Source organism: Dendrobates tinctorius, unplaced genomic scaffold (genome assembly GCF_039654945.1).
Source record: "Dendrobates tinctorius isolate UK_male_01 unplaced genomic scaffold, ASM3965494v1 ptg000155l, whole genome shotgun sequence".
NCBI classification, from domain to species: domain Eukaryota; kingdom Metazoa; phylum Chordata; class Amphibia; order Anura; family Dendrobatidae; genus Dendrobates; species Dendrobates tinctorius.
Window position 1 is genome coordinate 10,417,928 of NW_027361822.1, and position 22,542 is coordinate 10,440,469.

Sequence of the window (22,542 nt, forward strand, 5' to 3'; positions counted from 1 at the left end):
TTATCAGAGCAGCTTTAATTTTATCATAGGAACCAATCACAGCTCAACTTTCTTTTTACGACAGCAATGTTAAATACCAGATGAGTGGTTCTCATGGTGTGTGATGCCCCAAAACAGAAAAACTACCTGTTTGGTCCTCCCCAGTCAATGTCGCAGGCACCCTGGGGAGGACTATGAGAAGCCTGAGGATATCAACACGTCATTGTGTACTGAAATCACAACACACTAAGCCATCGAGTGTCAGAAATGTAAGGGTAAGTGCACACGGAGTTTTTAGGTTGTGCGGATTTTTGTTGAAAAATCCGCAGGTAAATCCGCAGGACAAAAGACCTGTGGTTTACCTGCGGTTTCACACCTCTACAATGGAGAAGGTGTGAAACCGCAGCGGATTCCGCACAAAGAATTGACATGCTGCGGATTTGAACCCGCAGCAAATCCGCGTGGAAAAATCTGCAGCATGTGCACAGCGTTTTTCAGATTACCGTTGAAAACAATGGTACTGTACAACGCAGCTAAATCTGCTGCGGACCCGCAGGGCCAAAACCGCTGCGGATCGGCAGCAGAAACCGCACCGTGTGCACATGGCCCAAGAGTTAAAGGCGGGGGCTAATCGGAGCATTGTACGTGGCTACTGACGGCCATTTGGACTGGGTACACTACTTTGTGATGAACCCTTCCTATAATCGGGTGTTCCCTCGCACAACGATAGGCACCGCACAAAGAAAATTCACAAGACAACGATAGCGGCGTAATGTTCACAAGGAACTTTTTTTTACTTTGGGTTTTGAATCCGAATCTGCTCCAAACTCCACATGAAAAACCCCGCTCACTTCAAGTCCCTGTTTCAATAAGCTTTCTATATATTTCAATGGAAAAACATCTACAGTATAGTGCACATTGTACTTTTTTCCAATAGAAATAAAAGCAACATGTCAATTCTCGTTCTGCTAACAAATATTAAAAAAAAAGCTCAAAATTTTATTAACGGGTTAATTGGAGCAGATAAATTAAGTGTGTAAAATTGGTTCATAAAAAAGTATTTTTCTTTACTTTTTTAACGTTGTTTTATCAGTCAGTAAATATGTAACAAATTCAGTGTGAGCACCCACATAAGCGAGCGCAGCTGAGGCACCCGATCATGTGACCCCCTGACTCCCACCATATATGACTGATCACGTGACCGTGGTATCATTATTGGTCCCATAAGCACAGAACAGCCATATATCTAGTGTGCGGCTCTGCAGGTGGAGGTATGTGGAGATTTCCTCACTGGGTGACAGGTGTCATTAATGCTTTCAATACTGGCCAACAGAGGAGCGAAAACTTTATGTTGCATTGTGGCCATTTTTGTGGTACATATAACTTGTTACTTAAAGGAGTTGTTTGGTTTAAAAATAAAGTTATTCCCATGATCGGTGACAACTTATTGATTGGAGGGAGTCTGACCTCTGGAACCTGAACCTACCATCAGAAGGGGAATTTTTTATGCCCGATGGGGCACTTTCATCCATATTTCAAAATGCAGTAACCGGTCTCTTCATTCATCTTTGGACTGCCAGAAAATGCTGAACGCAGTGCTCAGCGCCCCCTTGAGGAAAGAATGGAGCGGTGCATTCACATGGCTGCTCCATTCTAAGGCCTCATTCACACAACAGTATTTTTTGATCAGTTTTTCATCAGTATTTATATGGAGTGCCACGAAAACACAGAACAGCTGTCAATCTTTCAGTTAGTCTTTTTCTCTGTTTGTTCCTCTCCTGGTTTTCACATACAAACATTGATGCGAAATCCTGACCCAATTGCATGGATAAAAATTCCCCGTTCTGCTGATCAACAAGTTATTACTTCGCTGCACAAACCCTTTACGTTTCTCGAGAGCCTGAACTCATTTCTTTTTGTCGATGTTGGTATATGTGGGTTTTGTTTTCTTTTTCTGAATTCACCGTGCATGGCGCCTGATCATTACTTACCAGGATAAATGGCCAGTTCAAATTACCGCTTGAGTAGTTTTAGGCTGTGTGCACACGCTGCGGCTTCACCTGCGGATTTTACAAAATCCACAGGTAAATCCGCAGGTCAAAAGACCTGTGGTTTTTCCCCTGCGTTTTCACACCTCTACAATGGAGAAGGTGTGAAACCGCTGCGGATTCCGCACAAAGACGTGACATGCTGCGGTTTTGAAACCGCAGCAAATCCGCACCGTGTGCACTGCGGTTTTTGTTTTTCATAGGTTATAATGGTACTGTACACCGCAGCGTGTGCACATACCCTTAGGGTATGTGCACACGGTGCGGATTTGGCCGCGCGGATTTTGTAAAATCGGCAGGTAAATCTGCAGGTCAAAAGACCTGCGGTTTTTCATCTCCACAATGGAGGAGATGGCAAACCGCAGCAGAATCCGCAGAAAGAATTGACCTGTCAATTCTTTCTGTGGTTTAGAAACCGCGCGGAAAAATCCGCACCGTCTGCACTGCGGTTTTTAATATCCATAGGATATTATGGTACTGTACACCGCAGCAAAAACTGCTGTGGATCCCTCAGCGGCCAAATCCGCTGCGGAACCGCAGCAGAATCCGCAGCGTGTGCACACACCCTTAGAGATATGTTGATACTAGAGATGAGCGAGCACCAAAATGCTCAGGTGCTCGTTACTCAAACTGAACAATTTCTAATGCTTGGATGCTCGTTTTGAGTAACGAGTATAATGGGAGTCAATGGGAAAGCCAAGCTTTTTTTCTGACAGACCCTACAATGAGGTCTGAGGGGGGCAGTGAAAAAAATTCAAATGGATGGAAAAAGTTCTGAATGGAAGGAGAACTGCATGGGGATGATCCCTGGAAGTGTCTCTGACACTCAGATCATTGCTGAGAACAATTGTGTCACACTTTTACTCCACTTTAAGGACCGGTGGTAAAACATTCAAGACCAACGAGAAATTGGAGTTTACAGCAAAAAAAATAAATATTCTTTCCTGTTAATGACTTGTATATAAGGCAAAATGTAAAAAGGATTTTAAAAAATATATATAATTTTATGTAAAACATAATTGATTTTTTTTTTTTTAAATTAAAAAATAGATTTCAGTTTAATTTATGAAGGAAGCAAGAACTGCCAATATAAGGGACTCAGATACACCCTGTGTTATTATACACATTCTGTTCTAATTGTCATGTTTTGTATTTCTAGAGTCATAAGGCTGTGTGCACACGTTGCGAATTTTGATGCGTTTTTGGACGCGTGGAATTGTATCAAATCCACAATGTAGTACAGTACCAGTGATAGTCAGTGGGAATTTGAGATTTGCTGTGCACGTGCTGCGGAAAAATCTGTGCGGATTCGCTGCGTTTTTTTTTCCGCAGCATGTCAATTCTTTGTGCGGAAATGCAGCGTTTCTGCACCCATTGACTATACATTGAGTAAGGCAAATCCGCACATCAAAAAACGCATGACATTTCGCAACAAATCCGTAAGAAATCCGCATCAATTCCGCATGAAATCCGCAAGCATTTTGGCCTGCGTTTTCTGCCAAAAGATGCAGATTCTGTGCGGAAAATTCTGCAGGCCAATCCGCAACGTGTGCACATACCCTTTGGCTATGTGCCCACGTTGCAGAAATGCTGCGGAATTGTCCGCAGCATTTCCGCAACTCCCCGCCGCGGGTAAAACGCATGCGGAATTCGCATGTGGTTTCCCACAAAACAAGCGTTTTGCAAGCGTTTTTTAGCTTGCAGAATGCTTGCACTTTTTCAAGCGATTTGAAACACCGCTTGGAAGTGATTGACAGGTTGGTCACACTTATCAAGCATCAATAGTAGAAGATAGAATGTTTTAAAAAATAAAAACTAGGGATATACTTACCCTCCGTTGGTCCCCGGAGTCGTCCCGGTCCTCATCGGCGCTGCCGACAACTTCCGGGGGCTGACAGAGGGTAAGTATATCCCTATTTTTTTTTATATTAATTCTATTCTTTAGTTATAGGAAATTTCGCCCCTATCATTTCGCCCCCAGGAAGATATGCCCCCAGCGTTTCGCCCCTGCACATTTTCGCCCCCGGATGTTTCACCTACAGCATTTGTCCCTGGATGTGTCGCCATCTGATGTTTCGCCCCTAGCATTTTGACCCCAGATGTTTCACCCTCAGCTTTTGGGGTCAACATGCAGGGAACAAAACATCTAAGGCTGAACATACCTGGTGGTAAAATATACACGTCCCCAATTGCTGGAGATTCCTGTGGCTGCCTTTTCAGCAGCTCACCCAGTGTCTCTTCTGGCTGGCCTTAAAGGGGTATTATCACCCCAAAACACAAAAAAACTGACATGCTTATCTGTCGCAGCTGCAGCTTCTTGGGTCACGAAGTGCAGTCTAGCAGTTCCCCATGACGTCTTCTCCTGCTTCTGGCTGTCTTTTCATCTTGCCTGGATCACTGATCCATGAAACATGATGAATGCCTCGGCAGTGAGGCTGAATGTCTCCTGGTCTCACGATGCCTCTCCTGTCACCAATACATTTCTGCGCATGCGCAGTGCTGTGATGAGATCAGGCAGAAGAAGAGGTTGCTGGGAAGAAGGAGAGGACTCGTGGTGGCCTCTGGATCCAGCATGGCGATCGCCAGTTCACACAGCCAGGAGAAGATCAGGCAAAGATGAGCAGAAGACCTCTAGGTAAGTACCAGGAGAGGCAGCATGCTTACCGCAACATGATTGCTGAAAGCATGCTGCCTTATTTTGCTGTTCGGCATGAGAATACCCCTTTAATGCAGGCTATGAATGGAAGCAGGGGGACTGTTGACTGACTACAGGGTTAATCGCAACCAACCATCTCTGCACAGCTGAGATATTGGCTTTGCTGAACTAAAGTGGTAGTTAACCAGCTTCCACAGAACCTCTTTATTAGGTCTTCAGAAGGGGGGGTTTGGGATTAGCCCTCACAGAACTCTCTGCCAGTATACCAAAAGATGGAGCAGTAGATAAGTGGTATTATCACTTTAGGATCCCTTTTTCTATTGATGCCTATTCCTCAGATTGTAAAAATAGAACCCAGCACTCAACCCTCAGTACGCAACTGGCGAAGGTCTTTTGTATGGACCGAAAAGTTTTGTATATGCTACTGTTTGGGATTGAATAAAATCACCTACAACTTTAACACTAAGCTGAGTGCCGGGTTCTATTTTTACATTAATTACGGTTTGGGAACCTACCTGAGCACCATTAGTCATTGCTGTGCACACGCTTTCTATGTACATTCCTCAGATTGGGCCAAGAATAGGGTCCATTTGTATTCTGCATTGAACCAGCTGTTTATCAGCAGCTTTCAGCACCAATGACAAGGACAAGTGACTGGAAGCTGCAGCCATAGCTCTCCATGATTTCAGTGAGATCCAGGGAAGATGTGACCATGCCTGGTAAAGAGCTTATCCACCGTGACATGCCTTATACAGGGGCATGCAATGCTCTGTGCAGAAAAATGCATGTTCTGGAAGGGGCTCGGTTGTGTGCATCCGGTCTTTCAGTAACAAACGGCCCTTTGGGGACAGCCATTAAATTGGTGTGGCCTTTGGTGAATATGAGTTTGACACCCCTGATCTAAGACAAGTGACAATCATTTTACTGTCATGCACTAGTGGTGTTACACTTAATGGCTTTTTGTCATCCATTACATATCATACTGTATCTAGTGATGAGCAAACATGATCTGGAAAGTTCAGGGTTCGTATCGAACATTGCCTGCTTGGGTTCAACCACACCGACCCCAAACAGGCAATGTTCGGAGTTTGCTCATCAGAAAATAAAAATCGCTTCTCTCCCCTTTGCTGGGGTCTGGACCTGTGTGGAGTCTTTTTGACCAAGGGAATCCCAAGCTGGGAATCCTGAAAGGGATTCCCTCCGGTACGATGACATATTCACACAATGTGGAAGTGCATGGAAGAGGACTGAAGAGGACCCTCCGCATCTTAATTTTATTTTTTTTTTATTTGTTTACTATCTGGTCAGTGATGAGGATGTGGTGGACAGATCCTCCACTCCTCTGAGTCTCCAAACCCATTGAGTTAAATGGAGATGATAGTTTGGGGGTGCTGAACCCGAACCCTGCTTTTCTTGTGTGTTTGGGACGGAACTGCCCATACTGAACTTTGGCAGGTTCACTTCTCACTAATCATATTTTGGGTCTAAGATGTATAAATATGATCAAGTTATGTTTTGTGCTGTGTTTTTTTTTTTTTTTCCAAAACTTTGACTTTTCTAGATAAGTAACTTTACAAACAGACAGAAAAATATTAACAATTGGTCAAACCAACCAATATTGCAGAACAATATAAAGCGTAACTCTAAAAAAAAAAAAAAAAAAAACTTTTGATATGTTATAGTACCTGTGGCACTGATCTTTTCCAATGGAGACCCCCTTCCAGCAGCTTTAGTTTTTTGTTTTTTTTTAAATATAATTTTTTTTTCTAAATTTTATTTAGTTTTGTGTGAACAGTCCCATCCAAGTTACAGCAGCAGGCTCTATGTGCTGCAGGATTTCAGTGGTTACTAAGGAAGTCGGGCCCCCTTGGTAGCAGAAATTGTGGTGGGATTCAGGCTTCCTGTGATACATTCAGGGCTGCTTGTTCACAGCCCTCTGGAAAGTTCCCTTTCCCCCTCCCCTCATGTGCTTCATCCTGGATAAGAGGAGGGCTTCCCCCCCCCCCTGTGTAAAGCCAGTAAGGGACTGAGCACATGGGGAGTTGGGGAGCTTTGCAGGGGGCTGTGAACCAGCAGCCCTGTATACATCATAGGTAGCACATTGATACCTCTTTTAGACTTGCTGTTTTCCTGGCAATTACCGCAGCAGTTTAAAACCATGGCAGTAATCGCCAGGAAGATGCAACATGTTTTAAAATGGAAAACCGCACGGCTTTCTGCTGCACAGTTTTCCCGTGATTTGAGCCCATTGACTTGCATTGGGCAAATCGAGTGCTATCTAGTGGTTTTGCCGGTGATTACCGCCATGGTTTTAAACTGTTGTGATAATCGCCGGCAAACTTTGCAATAATTCTGCATAATGGAAATGTTAAATGCTTACCAGGGTCATGCAGAAGGAACTGCTGCTGGATACCATCAATATTCATCTCCTGGAACTCCTGGGGAATAACAAGTTGATCAAGGGTTTGGGGCAACCTTTGAATGTTGCCTTGATAACACAGGTCAACGAAAAAAAAATTTTTTTCTGGTGTCCAAAATATTTTAATGAATTTGGGGTATTTTTGGGGTGCTGATTCTGAATATGTCATCAGTTTTGCCAGATTGGCTCAAGTTTTTGAGATTTTTGGTATCTTATTTATAGCACTTGTTGGTAAATGCGACGCATCATCTCATTAATTTCTTTGGATTAGTACTTGAACTGAGCAGTTCTCAATATAGTTTTGTGTTAATTAGTGTTCTAAAAGTTTGTTCATAGCTTGATTTTTGCACTAACTTTATGTTGTTGTCTGTTTTCCAGTGAAAAGCATGAACTCATCATGAAGAAGTTGTCTTAACGATCCAGACTCATTCTGTTACATTTGTGGTGAATATACACTGCCAAAACATAGAAGAAACATAACAGACTTCGTAAAAAAAGTGTATTTTGCCTATTTTGGGGTTATGCTTGGGGACCAAGACAAGTTTTGGGCACCACACATAGTGTGCAAAGCATGTATCGAATTATTACGAAAATGGAGCAAAGGACAAAGAAAAAGCTTCAAATTTGGTGTTCCAATGGTGTGGAGAGAGCCAAAAAATCATCATGATGACTGTTATTTCTGTGCAGTGCAAGTGCAAGGATTCAATAAGCATAAGAAACGAAAATGGGAGTAACATGGAATCTGCAAGAAGGCCTGTCCCTCATTGTGAAGATGTGCCTGTACCTGTGTTTACCATAAATAACAGTCATCATGATGATTTTTTGGCTCTCTCCACACCATTGGAACACCAAATTTGAAGCTTTTTCTTTGTCCTTTGCTCCATTTTCGTAATAATTCGATACATGCTTTGCACACTATGTGTGGTGCCCAAAACTTGTCTTGGTCCCCAAGCATAACCCCAAAATAGGCAAAATACACTTTTTTTACGAAGTGTGTTATGTTTCTTCTATGTTTTGGCAGTGTGTATTCACCACAAATGTAACAGAATGAGTCTGGATCGTTAAGACAACTTCTTCTTGATGAGTTCATGCTTTTCACTGGAAAACAGACAACAACATAAAGTTAGTGCAAAAATCAAGCTATGAACAAACTTTTAGAACACTAATTAACACAAAACTATATTGAGAACTGCTCAGTTCAAGTACTAATCCAAAGAAATTAATGAGATGATGCGTCGCATTTACCAACAAGTGCTATAAATAAGATACCAAAAATCTCAAAAACTTGAGCCAATCTGGCAAAACTGATGACATATTCAGAATCAGCACCCCAAAAATACCCTAAATTCGATGAAATATCTTTGGCACCAAAAATGCTGTTGACCAGTGTAATCATATTGTTCTCTTCAGTGATGCTTTCCTTGGGAGAAGTGCTGCAACATTAGAATGGGCTCCTGAAATGACTTCTGTGAGAATCTGTTGTGGTGTCTCCTGTGTTGTCCTTGCCCTGGTGACCGCCTCATTGACAAGTTGGATTGCTTCAGGTCTTGCTGCTTGTGCTGTGTGGTTGTGGGGATTGGTTACTTTCACCACTTCACCAGATCCTTTATTGGTCCAAACACATCCCTTGCAAGTTGACCATTTTTCAGACACCCAGATGGAATGGACATCATCAGCCGTTCGTTTGGAAAATATGTAAATGTGATTCTCGTAGAAACTTCTTCTTACCACGTTTGGAAAGAATTGAATTCATACTTATAGAAAGTGAATTGCTGTGGAAGCTGACTGATTTTTTTTTTTTTTTTTTTGTGCTAGTACACCTCTCTCTTTGTAGAGATTTTAGACACTGCTATATTCTGATGTAAAGATGGCATAAAAGCTAGTCTAAGGCCTCTTTAACACATCAGGTTTTCGCCGTCAGGCGCGATCCGGCGCTTTTGACAAAAACCGGATCCGGCGAAATGCAATGCCGGATCCGGTTTCCCCCCCATTGACTTGCATTTGTGCCGGATCGCGCCGGATGGCCATGCGTTTCATCCAGTTTTCGCCGGATCCGGCATTGTGTCTCAATCCGGCGTCTGGAAAAAACGGCTACTGTAATGTTTTTTGTCTCCGGCGAAAAAGCCGGACACGCCGGATCCGACGCGTCCGGCTTTTTCACACAATGAAAGCCTATGAGCGCCGGATCCGGCGGCCGGATCCGGTATTTTTGGTCTGAGCATGCTCAGTAGCTCTGCGCACAAGACACACATATAAAAGCAAGACAGTGGGACCCTCAGCCACACCCAACATGGCACCCAAGACAGCAACCAGGCGCAGGACAAGGCAGGAGACATCTGCAGCAGCACCATCAGCACCACCACCACCCCAAATGGAGCAGCATGCTGAACAACGGGAGGGGAGTCCAGCAGCAGATGAGAGACGGTAATTATCAAATCCCCCATTCCTCCAAACTAGGGCCATGGAATATCAAGATATCATTGCCCCTTTGTTTCTCTTTATTCAACAGCCGCCCAATAGATGCAGCAGCAGCAATGGCGGCAGCAGCAGTAACACCACCCACAGGCATGGAGTCTGGCCAGCAGGAAGACAGCACATCTTCTGGGAGCCCTCCCTCGCATCGTCAGCGTTTGACGGTAAGTTTTTATTTCCAAAATCCATCATCTCTGTAATATATGTCTATTCATTGCCTTTTATTTCAAAACAGGAATCACAAGATGAAGAGGAGCTCCCAGAAGAAGAAGGAAGGGGTGGACAGACACCTGGAGTGGGCTCACAATTGGTAAGTTTTTGGCATCAAACGCAGAAACACAACATCACACTACACACAACACATAGAAAACAATGTTCTGCAGACCACACACAGCAAACAAATGCCTACATCCAAAGACATAACATTTTTTGTTTTCTTCTCTAGTCTTCCCAATCTGGTGCTCGGCCAAGAGGTCCTCGCAGTGCCTCCCAGGGTCGTCGGCGACAGCAACGCGGCGGTCACCAGCGTGTAAGTATAAATATTTTTGCTTTGTTTTTTTTGCACTTTTTATTTCATTTCTTTTGTGGAGGCTAATTATGTTATTTTTGTCTTTTTCTTTAACAGCCTTCACAGCGTGCTCCCGACTCTGACGGTGAGGATGGAGGAATCGATGTGGACCACCTCATCGATCTCGTCAGAGAAAGGGAGCCGCTCTGGAATATGGCTGACCGCCGCCACGCTGACCTGATTGTTACCCGGCGACTCTGGGAGGAAATCTGTTCGCTCCTTGTGGACCGCTGGGAGGACCTCGATGCTCGGGCCCAGATTAAAGAGCGTAAGTATATACAGTACCGGTTGCTTGATGTAAACCAGTGTTTCCCGAACAACAGTCCTCGTGGTCCCCACGGATCATGTGTTCAGGATTTCTATTTACTATGGAAATCCTGAAAACATGACCCCTGGGGACCATGAGGACTGGAGTTTGGGAAACACTGATGTTGTATACTAACCACTCCTTTCTCGTTTCAGGGGACAGAATTGTGAAGCGGTGGCGGTCTGTGAGGGATCGTTTCAAGAAGGAGTTCAATAAAGAGATGCGGGCCCCGAGTGGATCTGGAGGATGCACGAGCCCTGTCGTTCCTCCGGGAAACAATGGTCACTAGAAGGTAAATATTACACACCACATGTGAAAAAAAAATGTTAGATGTAACTTTTTTTTTTTTTTTCAGCCAGGGCCATACCATGTCACTATTTTAATTGTTTTTTTTTTCTCTTTATTCCACAGCACGGTGAGCAGCACTCGGGAGACTGCACGATTGGACCCTTCTGAGGCGATCCCTGAGGAGACCGGCACCGAGGGACACTTCGACCGCCCCGGTACATCTGCACCTTCCCAGCCTTCCCACACATTCGACCCATCTGTCCCATCCACCAGCACAGGAGCATCGTGGCCGCCTACATTACATGAAGCTGCTGGTGAGGAGATCGATTTCCCTTTACCCCACCCTTCTTCCCCTGCCACCTCTAGTACACCTGCGGGTACTGGGCGGCAGCTGCAGAGGGGTCAGGAAAAGACTTATGCGCCAGAGTTCTTGCATCTGAATGCATCTTTCCAGAACTGTCTAAAAGTCTTGTCAGAGCAAATCTCCGCAGGCTATCAGCAGATCAACTCCAGCATTCTGGAGGTGAAGACACTTCTGCAAACCATGCATTCAGAAGCAAGATCTTCGCCAAACCACACCTTTTTCAGGTCTGTTGTGGAGCGCATGGCAACGCTCTCTCCTACCCAGCAGATGCATGTAATGCATTCATGCCACGGTGCTCTCCAGCACGTTACCTCCCAACCTCCTCCTCCCACCACAGTAGTTCCTCCACCTGCACCCCCTCCAGCCACTTTCCATCCTCCCCCTCCTATTACATCTGCACCCCCTCCAGCCACTTTCCATCCTCCCCCTCCTATTACATACCAGCAACCTCCCCAGTACCAGACATATACCCACTTCCAGCAACCTGCCCCGTACCAAACTCCTTCCCCATACAACTTGCCATCAACATCATCTGCTCCTACAGTCCCTGCCCAACCATCCACTCCACCGCCCACACCTCTTCTGCCTCCCACATGTCCACCCATTCTGTAGCTTTTTCCACACCATCACCTCTAACTGTTCCTTCCCCACCACGATCCCAGTCCTCTCTCCACACTCCCAGTGTCGAAGTGTCCCGCAGCCCCTCCAGCAGTATTTCCACCCCACACTACACAGATTTATGATGTGTTTTGTAATAAAAATGCCCAGTTGGTTTCAAACCTTTATTAAAAAAGTTTTTTTAACTTTAAAAACAGTTTACAAAAAAAAAATATTTTAAATAAAAGTTACATTATTGTTTACACTGGTTGTCTGTCATTTCTTTCTGCGGCGAAATATGTTTAAAAAAAAAGGTTAAATACAGGGTATTTAAAAGGTAAAAAGGTATTCAAAACCAGGTATATAACTGTGGGTAAATTTTAGCTTTTTGCCACAGTTGTGTTCCTGGTTGTGTTTGAAGCAAAGTATTTCACCTAAAAAGTTGTGTTTATTGTTGGTGATTTCCTAACAATGTACACAACTTTTGTTAAAAGGTGAAATACTTTGCATAAAACACAACCAGGTACACACCTGTGGTCTAAAGCTAAAAATAGAGACCATGACAAGATAGCCAACTTTGGTTGGCAAAGGTATATACTGTTGGTACAGAAGGTACACAAGTTTGGTTAAGGGCACAAATCTTTCACACTCTGTCATCCTGCCAGTGTACTCTGCCTTGAGGTGACATAAAGTATAGTGCAAAATTGTCCCTCATTACTGAAACCGTCACAGAACTTCTAGTGGTAATGTCATGGTAATCTTGCAAGGTGGTTTCTTCAGAGGTGTCCTCAATGGAAATGGGTTCCTTGCAGATAACAAAATTGTGGAGTACCACGCAAGCTTTGATCACCTCGTCCACAGTTTCTGTCTTGAGGTTGATCGCAGTCAATAGGACCCGCCATTTGGCTGTCAGAATACCAAAGGTACATTCAACCATTCTTCTTGCTCTTGTGAGGCGGTAATTAAAAATGCGTTTTGTTCTTGTCAATCCTCTGCTAGAGTACGGTTTCAAAAGGTGTTCTGACAGCTGGAAGGCTTCATCCCCTACACAGACAAATGGCATAGGTGGACCAGATGTTTGCGGCAGCGGTCTAGGGGGTGGCAACTGGAAGGTGTTTCCATACAGTTTACGCCCCATGGCAGACAGTTTGAAAACTTGAGAGTCATTGGAGCGGCCATAGGCCCCAATATCAACAGCAATAAACTTGTATTCCGCGTCAGCGATGGCCATGAGGACAATTGAAAAATATTTCTTGTAATTGAAATATTCCGATCCCGATCCGGCTGGCTTTACAATGCGGATATGTTTCCCGTCCACAGCGCCCAAGCAGTTGGGAAACTGACATATCTGTTGAAACTTTTCTGAAATTTCAATCCACCTCTCTGTTGTGGGCTCTGGTAAAAACTCTTCAGCTAAGGAGTCCCACAGTGCACGGCATGTGTACTTCACTATTCCAGATATGGTGGAAATCCCGAGTCTGTACTGGAAATGCAGTGACGAAAGGGATTCTCCAGTTGCAAGAAATCTGTGGGGAATTAAAAAACAATCAATTAGTTTTAAATCACAGCATTACATTCCAAAAGTCAGCTATAACACTTGGAGATACAAACTACCACCAACAAGATTGCAGTGAAAGTGTGCTCTGATGCGATCACATCCAATAAATGTGGCTTACCTTAAAGTCACCATCAGACGCTCTGCGGGTGAAACAGAGAAGCGGCAATAGGTGTCTGCTTTTCTTATGAGGTGTGCAATGTGCTCCACAAGTAATCAAAATTCTCCATTTTCATCCGAACATATCCAAAAATGTATCCGGGTTTCGTCTAAGGTCCATGCAGAGTGTAGAATAGACCCCACGCGTCATTCTCTTGGCTGTGATGGGGTGGATCCACAAACGTCGTCTACGATGCCTGATGCGCTGCTGTCTCGCTCTCTCCTTCTCCAGAACAATCACCCTCAAACGATTCGCCTCCGCTGTAAAATCCGCCAAATTCTTCAAAATATTTCCAATAACAACATCCATCTTCGCCAGTAACTTGCTCTTCTCTCCAACCTGCACTTTCTCCTCTACAACCTGTCAAAGAAGGGCTGTAGGAACACGCTATATATATATATATATATATATATATATATATATATATATATATATATATAGTTTTCCAGTAGCCAATCCCGTTCGGAAGGCCACAAGGGGTGTTTTTAAAAACCGCATCCGGCGTAATCCGTCGAAAAACGGATAGAAAAACGGATGAACCGGATGAGACGGATCCGGTTTTATCTGTCAAGAACAAGACGGATCCGGCAGAAAACCGGATCCGTCACATCCGGTTTTACAAAACATTTGCCGGATTCGGCGTTCCAGCATGACGCCGGATCGCACCTGACGCCGAAAACCTGATGTGTGAAAGTAGCCTAATGTAACTTGCAGGACACCTGACATGAAAATTGTTACATCTGCAATAAAACTTGCAAAAAAGCAGGTCAGTTCTGGGTCAGGTAAAAGTTCACAAAATGTTTTGATTTTAGAGTGGTTTACATTCCTCACCTACATCAGGTCTCATTCACACTACATTTTTGAATCCGTTTATTTTTTTTCGTGTTTAAGAAACGTTTTGGAAAATGTCTTGTTAAAATTGCGGGCAAAATGCTCTGATACTATAATGCAATCAGTTGTGAGGTTTACAGATGGAAACAGTTGATTTAACATGTCACAAAAGTGCAGCACTCTGTACAGTACTTTTGTGACATGTGGATTTATGACGGACGGGAATTCATGAACCACAAGGACAAACTGGCAAAACAATCAAACACAAAATTCTGGGAGCAAAACAGGGTACAAACATCTGGGGGCGGAACATCCGGGGGCGAACTGCTGGGGGCAATATGTGTGGGGGCGACATGTGCCGGGGCCAAATGCTGGGGATGAAATGTGCGGGGCGAAATGTACCCGGGTGTGAACTGCTGGGGGCGAACTGCTGGGGCGAAACATCCAAATCCCAAATTTTATACAGGAATATGGTACCCAGGGCATGAAGGAGAGTCTCCTCTCCTCTAGTCCCTGGTTACCATCCGCACATGAAGCGTTCACTTTACGCATGGTAGGCATAGCCACATGCATAAAGTGAGCGTTTCAATGCAATCCTATGGTGGTGGAATCGTCGCGATTCCGTAGAGTTAATGAACATGCTGCGGATTGTACCGCTGTGCGATTCCGCAGCTTAAAAATCTGCAGTATTGGCACATAATCTGCGGAATCCCATCGGATTGCATGGGAATGCGTTTTATTAGCGTTTCTGCTGCAGCGGAAATGCTTAAAAATGCAACGTGGGCACACAGCCTTAAGGCTAGGCTCTTTTGAGGGTTATTTACCCAGAAAATTTATTCCAGACCATGGAATAGTCTGTGGGTGAGCAATATAATACCGATAACCTTATGTCCACACGTTGAGTAAAATTTCTGCATCTCTTGGCAGGAAAAACCTAGCTGCAAAAAAGCAAGTTTTTGGTGCGTTTTTGCCCTGCATTTTTGATTGATTTAAGTGAAATCAATGGTGAAAAACACAGTGCAAAATTGCAGAGAGAATTGACATGCTGGAGATTATTTTCTGCTCCAAATCTGCAAGTCGAAAATACTTAACGTGTGCATGACACTTTAGACTACTCATTCAGTTTACTGGCATCAGATTTTGCTTCAGGTTTTGTCACAAATTCGAGCTGAAAAAGTGCACCAAATCTGCAAAGTGTGCACACAGCCTAAAATTTTGAAATCCTTTTTTGAGGCTTATATAGCAACGAACTGTACCCAAGAAGATACAATACCCTATGGATGAGCAATATAATGCCGATAAATTTTGAACATGTTCTTAAGGGATATATACAAATGAAATGTACTCCACACCATGGAATTCTCTACAGGTGAGCAGAATAATATCAATAAATTTTTTAACAAGTTTTTTTTTGAGGCTTATAGAGCAACAAAATGTACCCACAGATACGATGTACTGTGTGAATGAGCAATATAATATCGATACACTGCCAAAAATGTGACAGCATGTAACACTGTATGTATGAGTAATCTAATCTAGAAATATTTTTCTACACTTTTTGTGAGTTTTACATAACACCTTCATGCAATTATACATGTGGTTAAACTGTATAGATGAGTCATTGAATCCATAAAAATATTTTGAACGTAAATATTTTGAAAGTGTAGTTATATTATCATAAAAGATTTGCAGAAAGTGCAAAGCCAGACATAAAATATGAGGAGGTTCATCCATAGAACCCTGAAAGGCAGCAACTGGTAAGCCAACTTTCAAATATTTTAAAAGTGTACTTGCTATACTCCTACACTCATAAAGGCTTTGCCCAAAGTACAAGGTCAGGAAAAAATTATAAGTAGTTTAATACAATAATCCTTTTCAGGTGTCCGCTTCTCCTTCCTCTTGAGGCTGGGGGGACTGTCTCCACCTGCTCCTTGGAGCACGATTCCCAGGTGCCTGAGCTGTAAGTCACATGGCTTCAGGTAGTGCAAGAGCCCTTGACATATAGAAATGGGCAGCAGCCCCATATGACAACTGCACCATTGGCTGCTCACGCATAGGAGGTGGTGAACCCCAAAGAAGGTACGATCTCTTAGGGGTGGTAGTACCCCTGTGTTGAGCCACCTCAGGCCTGTTCATTTCTCAAGAAGGGTTCATCATGCTTCCCTCCTTCTGGGATCACACCCTCTGCATTCCAGCGATGCCACCCCTCCATTTTGAGGAACCTGGTTGCAGCTGTCAGCTCTTGGAGCCTTCGAGGCATGTGTTCCATCTCTACTGCCCACTGGTTGGATGAGATGTGATGACGGGTCACAAACTCTTCAATGGACCCTCTTCTCCGCTACTAGCCCCTGTGATGCCAACTCTTGGTACCTTACGGCTAGCGGGCCAGCTAACATTTGGCCAGACCTGGTCCTGGCTCGCCTTCTTGTCCTTCTGACCAGCCCAGGCCCCGCAGTGTGCTCACCAGTTCCTGAATCCTGGCTCTCTCGTTTGCAGTCCACAAGAACAGCAGTGGTAAAGGATGCAGCCTGGGATAGGCTTTGGTGGGTCCGGGATATCGGCCGGACTAGGAACACAGGCTCCTGATACCTCTGCTATTGTGCCAGCTTCCTCTGGCTCCGATATTTGTCGGGTCACTCCCTCAGGAGTCTCGCATGGTTCTGCCACCTTTGTTGACCCCTAAGCATGTTACACTGTCTGGATGACTAAATGAATAGAGTAGAATAAATTTAACACTTTTTTTTGCAGTGTTATAAATAACAGAAATGTACGACCACATAATACTGTATGGCTGAGAAATGTAACCCTACAGAAAAAATGCTTTTTTTCCAGTTTTATAGATTAAAATTTACCCCAGACCATGGAATGTGTATGAGTGAGAAATGCAATCCAGCTAATTTTTGTAATGCTTTTTTAGAGTGTATATTGTGTGTGTGTGTGTGTGTGTGTGTGTGTGTGTGTGTGTGTGTGTGTGTGTGTGTGTATATATATATATATATATATATATATATATATATATATATATATATATGTTATAATAAAATTACAGTGTATGGGTAAGATATTTGACCCAGGGAAATTTTTTTTAATGACTTTTGGAGTGTTATGCACTGCTCAAAAAGGGAACACTTAAACAATACAATGTCACTCCAACTCAATCACATGTCTGTGAATCCAACCTGTCCAGTTGTGAAGCAACACTTCTTATGAATCAATTTCTCCTGCTCCAGACAGGCCAGTACACCATGGAGAGACATGAAGGGTTCTGTAGGAGGGCAAGAACCCAGAAACAGGACTGCTACCTCCTCCTTTGTGCATGGAAGAACAAGAAGACCAGTACCAGAGTCCGGCAAAATGACCTCCAACAGGCCACAAACATCCATGTGTTGCAAAAACTGTTATAAACAGATTCCCTCAGGATGGTAAGAGGACTCGACCTCCACAAATGGAGGGTGATTGGCATTTGATCTTGGTGGATTGGCAGATTCGACATTGGCCCCCTGTGCTCTTCCCGGATGAACGCATGTTCACACTCACCACATGTGACAGAAGTGAGTCTAGAGATGCCGTGGAGATGCTGCCTGCAACATCCTTCAGCATGACCGATTTGGCAGTGGGTCGGTAATGGTGTGGGGTGGCATTTCTTTGGAGGGCCGCACAGCCCTCCATGTGCTCAACAGTGGTAGCCTGACTGCCATTAGGTACCAAGATGAGATCCTCAGACCCCTTGTGAGACCATATGTTGGTGCGGTTGGCCCTGGGTTCCTCCTAATGCAGGACAATGCCAGACCTCATGTGGCTGGAGTGTGTCAGCAGTTCCTGCAAGATGTAGGCATTGAAGATATGGACTGGCCCGCCCGTTCCCCAGACCTGAATCCGATTGAGCACATCTGGGACATCATGTCTCGCTCCAACTACCAACGTCACGTTGCGCCACAGACTGTCCAGGAGTTAGTGGATGCTTTAGTCCAGGTGTGGGAGGAAATCCCTCAGGAGACAATCCGCCACCTCATCAGGAGCATGCCCAGGCATTGTAGGGAGGTCATACAGGCTTGTGGAGGCCACACACAATACTGAGCCTCATTTTGACTTGTTTTAAGGACATTACATTCCACTTTTATTTTGTGTGTGACTCCAAATCCAGGCCTCCATTGGTTAATGAATTTGATTTCCACTTATGATTTTTGTGTGATTTTGTTGCCAACACACTCAACTTTGTACAGAACAAAGTATTCAATGAGAATATCTGTCATTCAGATATAGGATGTGTTATTTGAGTGTTCCCTTTATTTTTTGAGCAGTGCATATTAAATGGGTCTATACTTGGAACTGCAGAATAGGAGAAGGGCTTGGGTATTCTGGATACAAGTAAGCTGAGTAGCAGTACTCAATGTCAAGCAGCAGCTGCAAAAGCAAACAAAATTTTAGGGTGTATAATAAGAGAGACAAAATCCAGCGATCCCAACGTAATGTTACCCCTTTATAAATCGCTTGCGAGGCCACATCTATAATATGGGATCTAGTTTTGGGCCCCACTTTTAAAAAAGGACATTCAGAAATTAGAGTCAGACTGTGGAATGCCCTACCACAAGAGGTAGTAATGGCAGACACTATAACAGTTTTTAATAAAGGGCTGGATAAGTTCCTCAATACATATAACATTGCAGGTTATAGTTAATTTAGTGACAAAGAAATACAATTGGTGGAGAAAGGTTGAACTTGATGGACCTAGGTCTTATGTAACTATATAACACAGACTAGAGTATGGGTAAGAAATGTAACCCAGGGACATCTTTTAAATTTTTTTTGTTACTTTTTTGTGTTATATAACACAAATCATGTAACACTCAGAGTCAAAATATATATAAAAAAAATTTGCTACCCCCCCAAAAAAAAAAAAAAAAAAAAGATTGCACAGACCTAATTCCTGTCTACAGACTGGATTCTGTCTCTCTCCCTCCCTAGGCTAAATGCAGATTGTATGTGATACAAACAATTAGACCATAGAAGGGCTGTTAGTGTGATGGCTCAGCTTCAGCACCAGTATCAACACTACAGGCTTCTGGTTCCTTATACTGTGCGCACACAGGCCTAGACAAGCACTCTCTCTCTTCAATACGAAGTGTCACACAGCTGTGCAATGGCGTCAGTGTGCCGATCTGCGCGGTGCCTGTTCTTTTGTAAGCCCCGATGTCACACTGCCAGCCAATAAAAGTAATGCTACAACCAAGATGGCTACAGAATTATAGCGTCGCACAGTCAATCCCCACATGCTTATTGGCTGTGTAACAGGCAACAAAAATGCCGGACATAACAGCAGCAGTTGGGCAGCAACTAACAGAATGGTTTTTAACAGGGAAAAATGCAAAGTACTACATCTGGGCAATAAAAATGAAAAAAGCATATACAGAATGGGAGGAATAGGGCTAAGCAACAGCACATGTGAAAAAGACTTGGGTATACTAATAGATCACAAACTGAATATGAGTCAACAGTGTGATGCAGCAGCAAAAAAAGCAAATGCAATTCTAGGATGTATTTTTTTTTTATCATAAAGGTTTTTGAGTTTTCAGAAAAAATGCAAACTTCTCATACAAAAACATCAAGAACAGGAGCAATGAGTAGCAAGAGGTGGAATAACCTCGAGCCATTATTAGAATATCAATCTGGGACATTAAATACCCCTTCCAACAACAACTTGAACATAGAAGCGGGGAGGGGGGGGGAAGGGGAAGCAGCTCTACATGCATGGCATTCTTAGGCACAATCAATTTATTTATGGTGTAGGTGTCTGTATCTGGGGGAGGGCCGTTGCATAAAGGGAAGTGGCCCACGGATGCCATTGTTTAAGTCTCACCGTTCTCTTCTCTAGATTGGGGGTCAAGTTGGTTTCGTATAGCCAGTGTAGGTTGGTCCTCTCAATTAGTTCTGTTTTTGTAGGGGGGCTCACCGACCTCCACTTGTATGCCACACAGTACCTGCCGGCTATGAGAATGTGAGAAATGATATTTTTTTAAAAGATCCGGGATCCCATAAAGGCAAATGTGTAGCACCGCTAAGGTTGGGTTTGGGGAAAGACGGAGACTAGTAACCTCATGGATTAGATTGAACACCTCCTGCCAGAAGTTAGATAACTTAGGGCAAAACCACCACATATGACACAAGGTGCCCCTGTGGTTGCATCCCCTCCAGCACAAAGGTGACATATGTGGGGAAAAAGAAGCCAGTTTAGTAGGGGAGTTGTACCACCGCAGATGAACCTTTTTTAATTGCTCTATGTGATTGAGACATGAAGAGAATTTGTGGATCCATTTTGAGGCCGCGAACCATTCTTGCGACGGAAGCTGAGAGGCTAGATCTTTTTCCCATTTGAGCATATACGGCAATTGTTTGTCCGGTTCCGGGGAGTTTAGCAGGTTATGGATGTATGAAAGGCCTTTGATTTTGCTATTTTGAAAGAATTTTTTAATTGCAGCGTGGTCGGCTGTTGTGGGAACCGGTAGGTGAGGAGCGGACTGAAGGAAGTGACGTATTTGAAAAAACTGGAATAAACTGTGTCGGGGGAGGTTAAATTTAACACACATTTCTGAGTACGGGAGTAGGACGCCTTCTCTATAGAGATCTGCTAGGGTAATTGGACCTCCACGTGTCCAGGCGGCAAGATTCAAATTCGGAATGAAGGCTTCCAGCGATCTAAGGGGAAGGCTGGGACCTAGAGCCTGTGACACTGGCTTGCTCCATAAGGACCAAGCTTTCTTTAGAGCTGCTGTGGTGGGTAGAAGATCGCCGGGGGGCAAAGGGGTTAGGAGCAGGGAGTCTATGAATTGTTTAGGGGAGTGGGCCTGTGCCCAGGTGTACTCAATCTGTAACCATCTCAAGTCTGAATCATTCTTCCACCAATCTCGAGCCGGTTCCAGGATAGCAGCTCTGTGATATGTTAGAATATTAGGAATACCCATTCCTCCACCACTGAACGGGGCATGCATACATCTCAGGGCTATTCTAGGTTTTTTCCCAGCCCATATAAATTTACTCATTAGCGAATGAATTTTGGTGAGATACCGTTGCGGAATTGTTAGGGGCAGGCACCGAAGTAAGTAGATAATTTTTGGGAGACAGATCATTTTAAAAGTCTGCATTCTCGCCACCCAAGAGAGCGGGAGAAGAGAAAGGCGAGTAAGTTCTTTATCCAATGAGGTGTGCAGGGTCAGCAGATTTTTCCGGATCACGGAGTGTAGCGGGGCCAGTATAATACCCAGGTAGGGGATTCCCTCGTCTTCCCATTTGAAAGGGTAAAGATGAGAAAGAGTGGCTCTGGTAGAGGCTGGCAAGAAGAGCGGAAAAATTAAGGACTTGGTAATATTAAGCTTGTAATACGAGACTTGAGCGAAGGAGGGCAGGATCTCCATTACATGTTGTAGGGACACCTCTACATTAGTGCAAGATAAAATCACGTCATCTGCATATAGACTGACCACATGATTTATACTCCCCACTCGAATCCCCGAGATCCGAGGGCATTCACGGATAGTCTGCGCCAGAGGCTCTATAGCAAGGGCATAGATGATAGGGGAGAGCGGACACCCCTGGCGTGTCCCATTGGTTAATTCAAAACTCCGAGATATAAATCCGGATGCCAGAACTTTGGCGTTAGGGTTAGAGTACAGCGCCATTATGGCATTAAGTATGGGGCCTTTGAAACCAAACTTGGCCAGAACAGATTTCAGATATCCCCAGTGCACCCTGTCGAACGCCTTCTCTGCGTCCAGGGACAGGAATACACTGGGGATTTTCCTCCCCTCAGCCACCGCAATCAGATCCAGCATACGTCTCGTCCCATCCTTCGCCTGCCTCCCCGCCACAAACCCCACTTGATCCGGGGAAATCAGTGATGGAAGAACTTTATGTATTCTAGCTGAGATTATTTTGGCGTACAATTTTAAGTCGCAGTTTAGGAGGGATATTGGCCTGAAGTTTCCTGGTGAAATAGGGGGTTTTCCTGGTTTTGGCAGGGTAGTTATAATGGCCTCTAGATTATTGGGTGAAATATCTGCTGTGGCTAGCCAAGAGGAGAAAAGTCTCAGGAGGAAAGGAGACAGGGTTTCAGTGAATTGCCTATAATAGGAGTTAGTGAGGCCGTCTGGGCCTGGAGCTGAATTTCTTTTGGCTGTGGTCACCGCCTGGCGAACCTCTTCCAGAGAAAAAGGGGAATTTAGTTGCTCCAGCTGTACTGCAGGTAACCGAGGAAGATTAATATTGTTTAAGAAGGAATTAATTGCCGTTTGGGTAGGCTTTGGG

General features: G+C 44.1%; 2 protein-coding genes across 4 annotated transcripts in view; both read left to right on the top strand.

The window, feature by feature from the left end:
- Nucleotides 1-22,542, top strand: part of LOC141051076 (uncharacterized) — a 188,466-nt gene that overhangs the window by 72,127 nt on the left and 93,797 nt on the right. The window lies entirely within an intron of this gene.
- The window catches only part of LOC141051107 (uncharacterized), a 40,578-nt gene continuing 18,102 nt past the window's right edge, over nt 67-22,542 (top strand). Inside the window, exon 1 of one of the 3 annotated variants that reach the window (XM_073547986.1) lies at nt 67-254. In XM_073547986.1, the coding sequence (XP_073404087.1) occupies nt 174-254 (81 nt within the window). In that variant the 5' untranslated portion in view covers nt 67-173. Of the gene's footprint in view, nt 255-1,123; nt 1,251-22,542 lie in introns of those variants that run through there. The other 2 variants (XM_073547987.1, XM_073547988.1) reach the window with 2 other exon arrangements.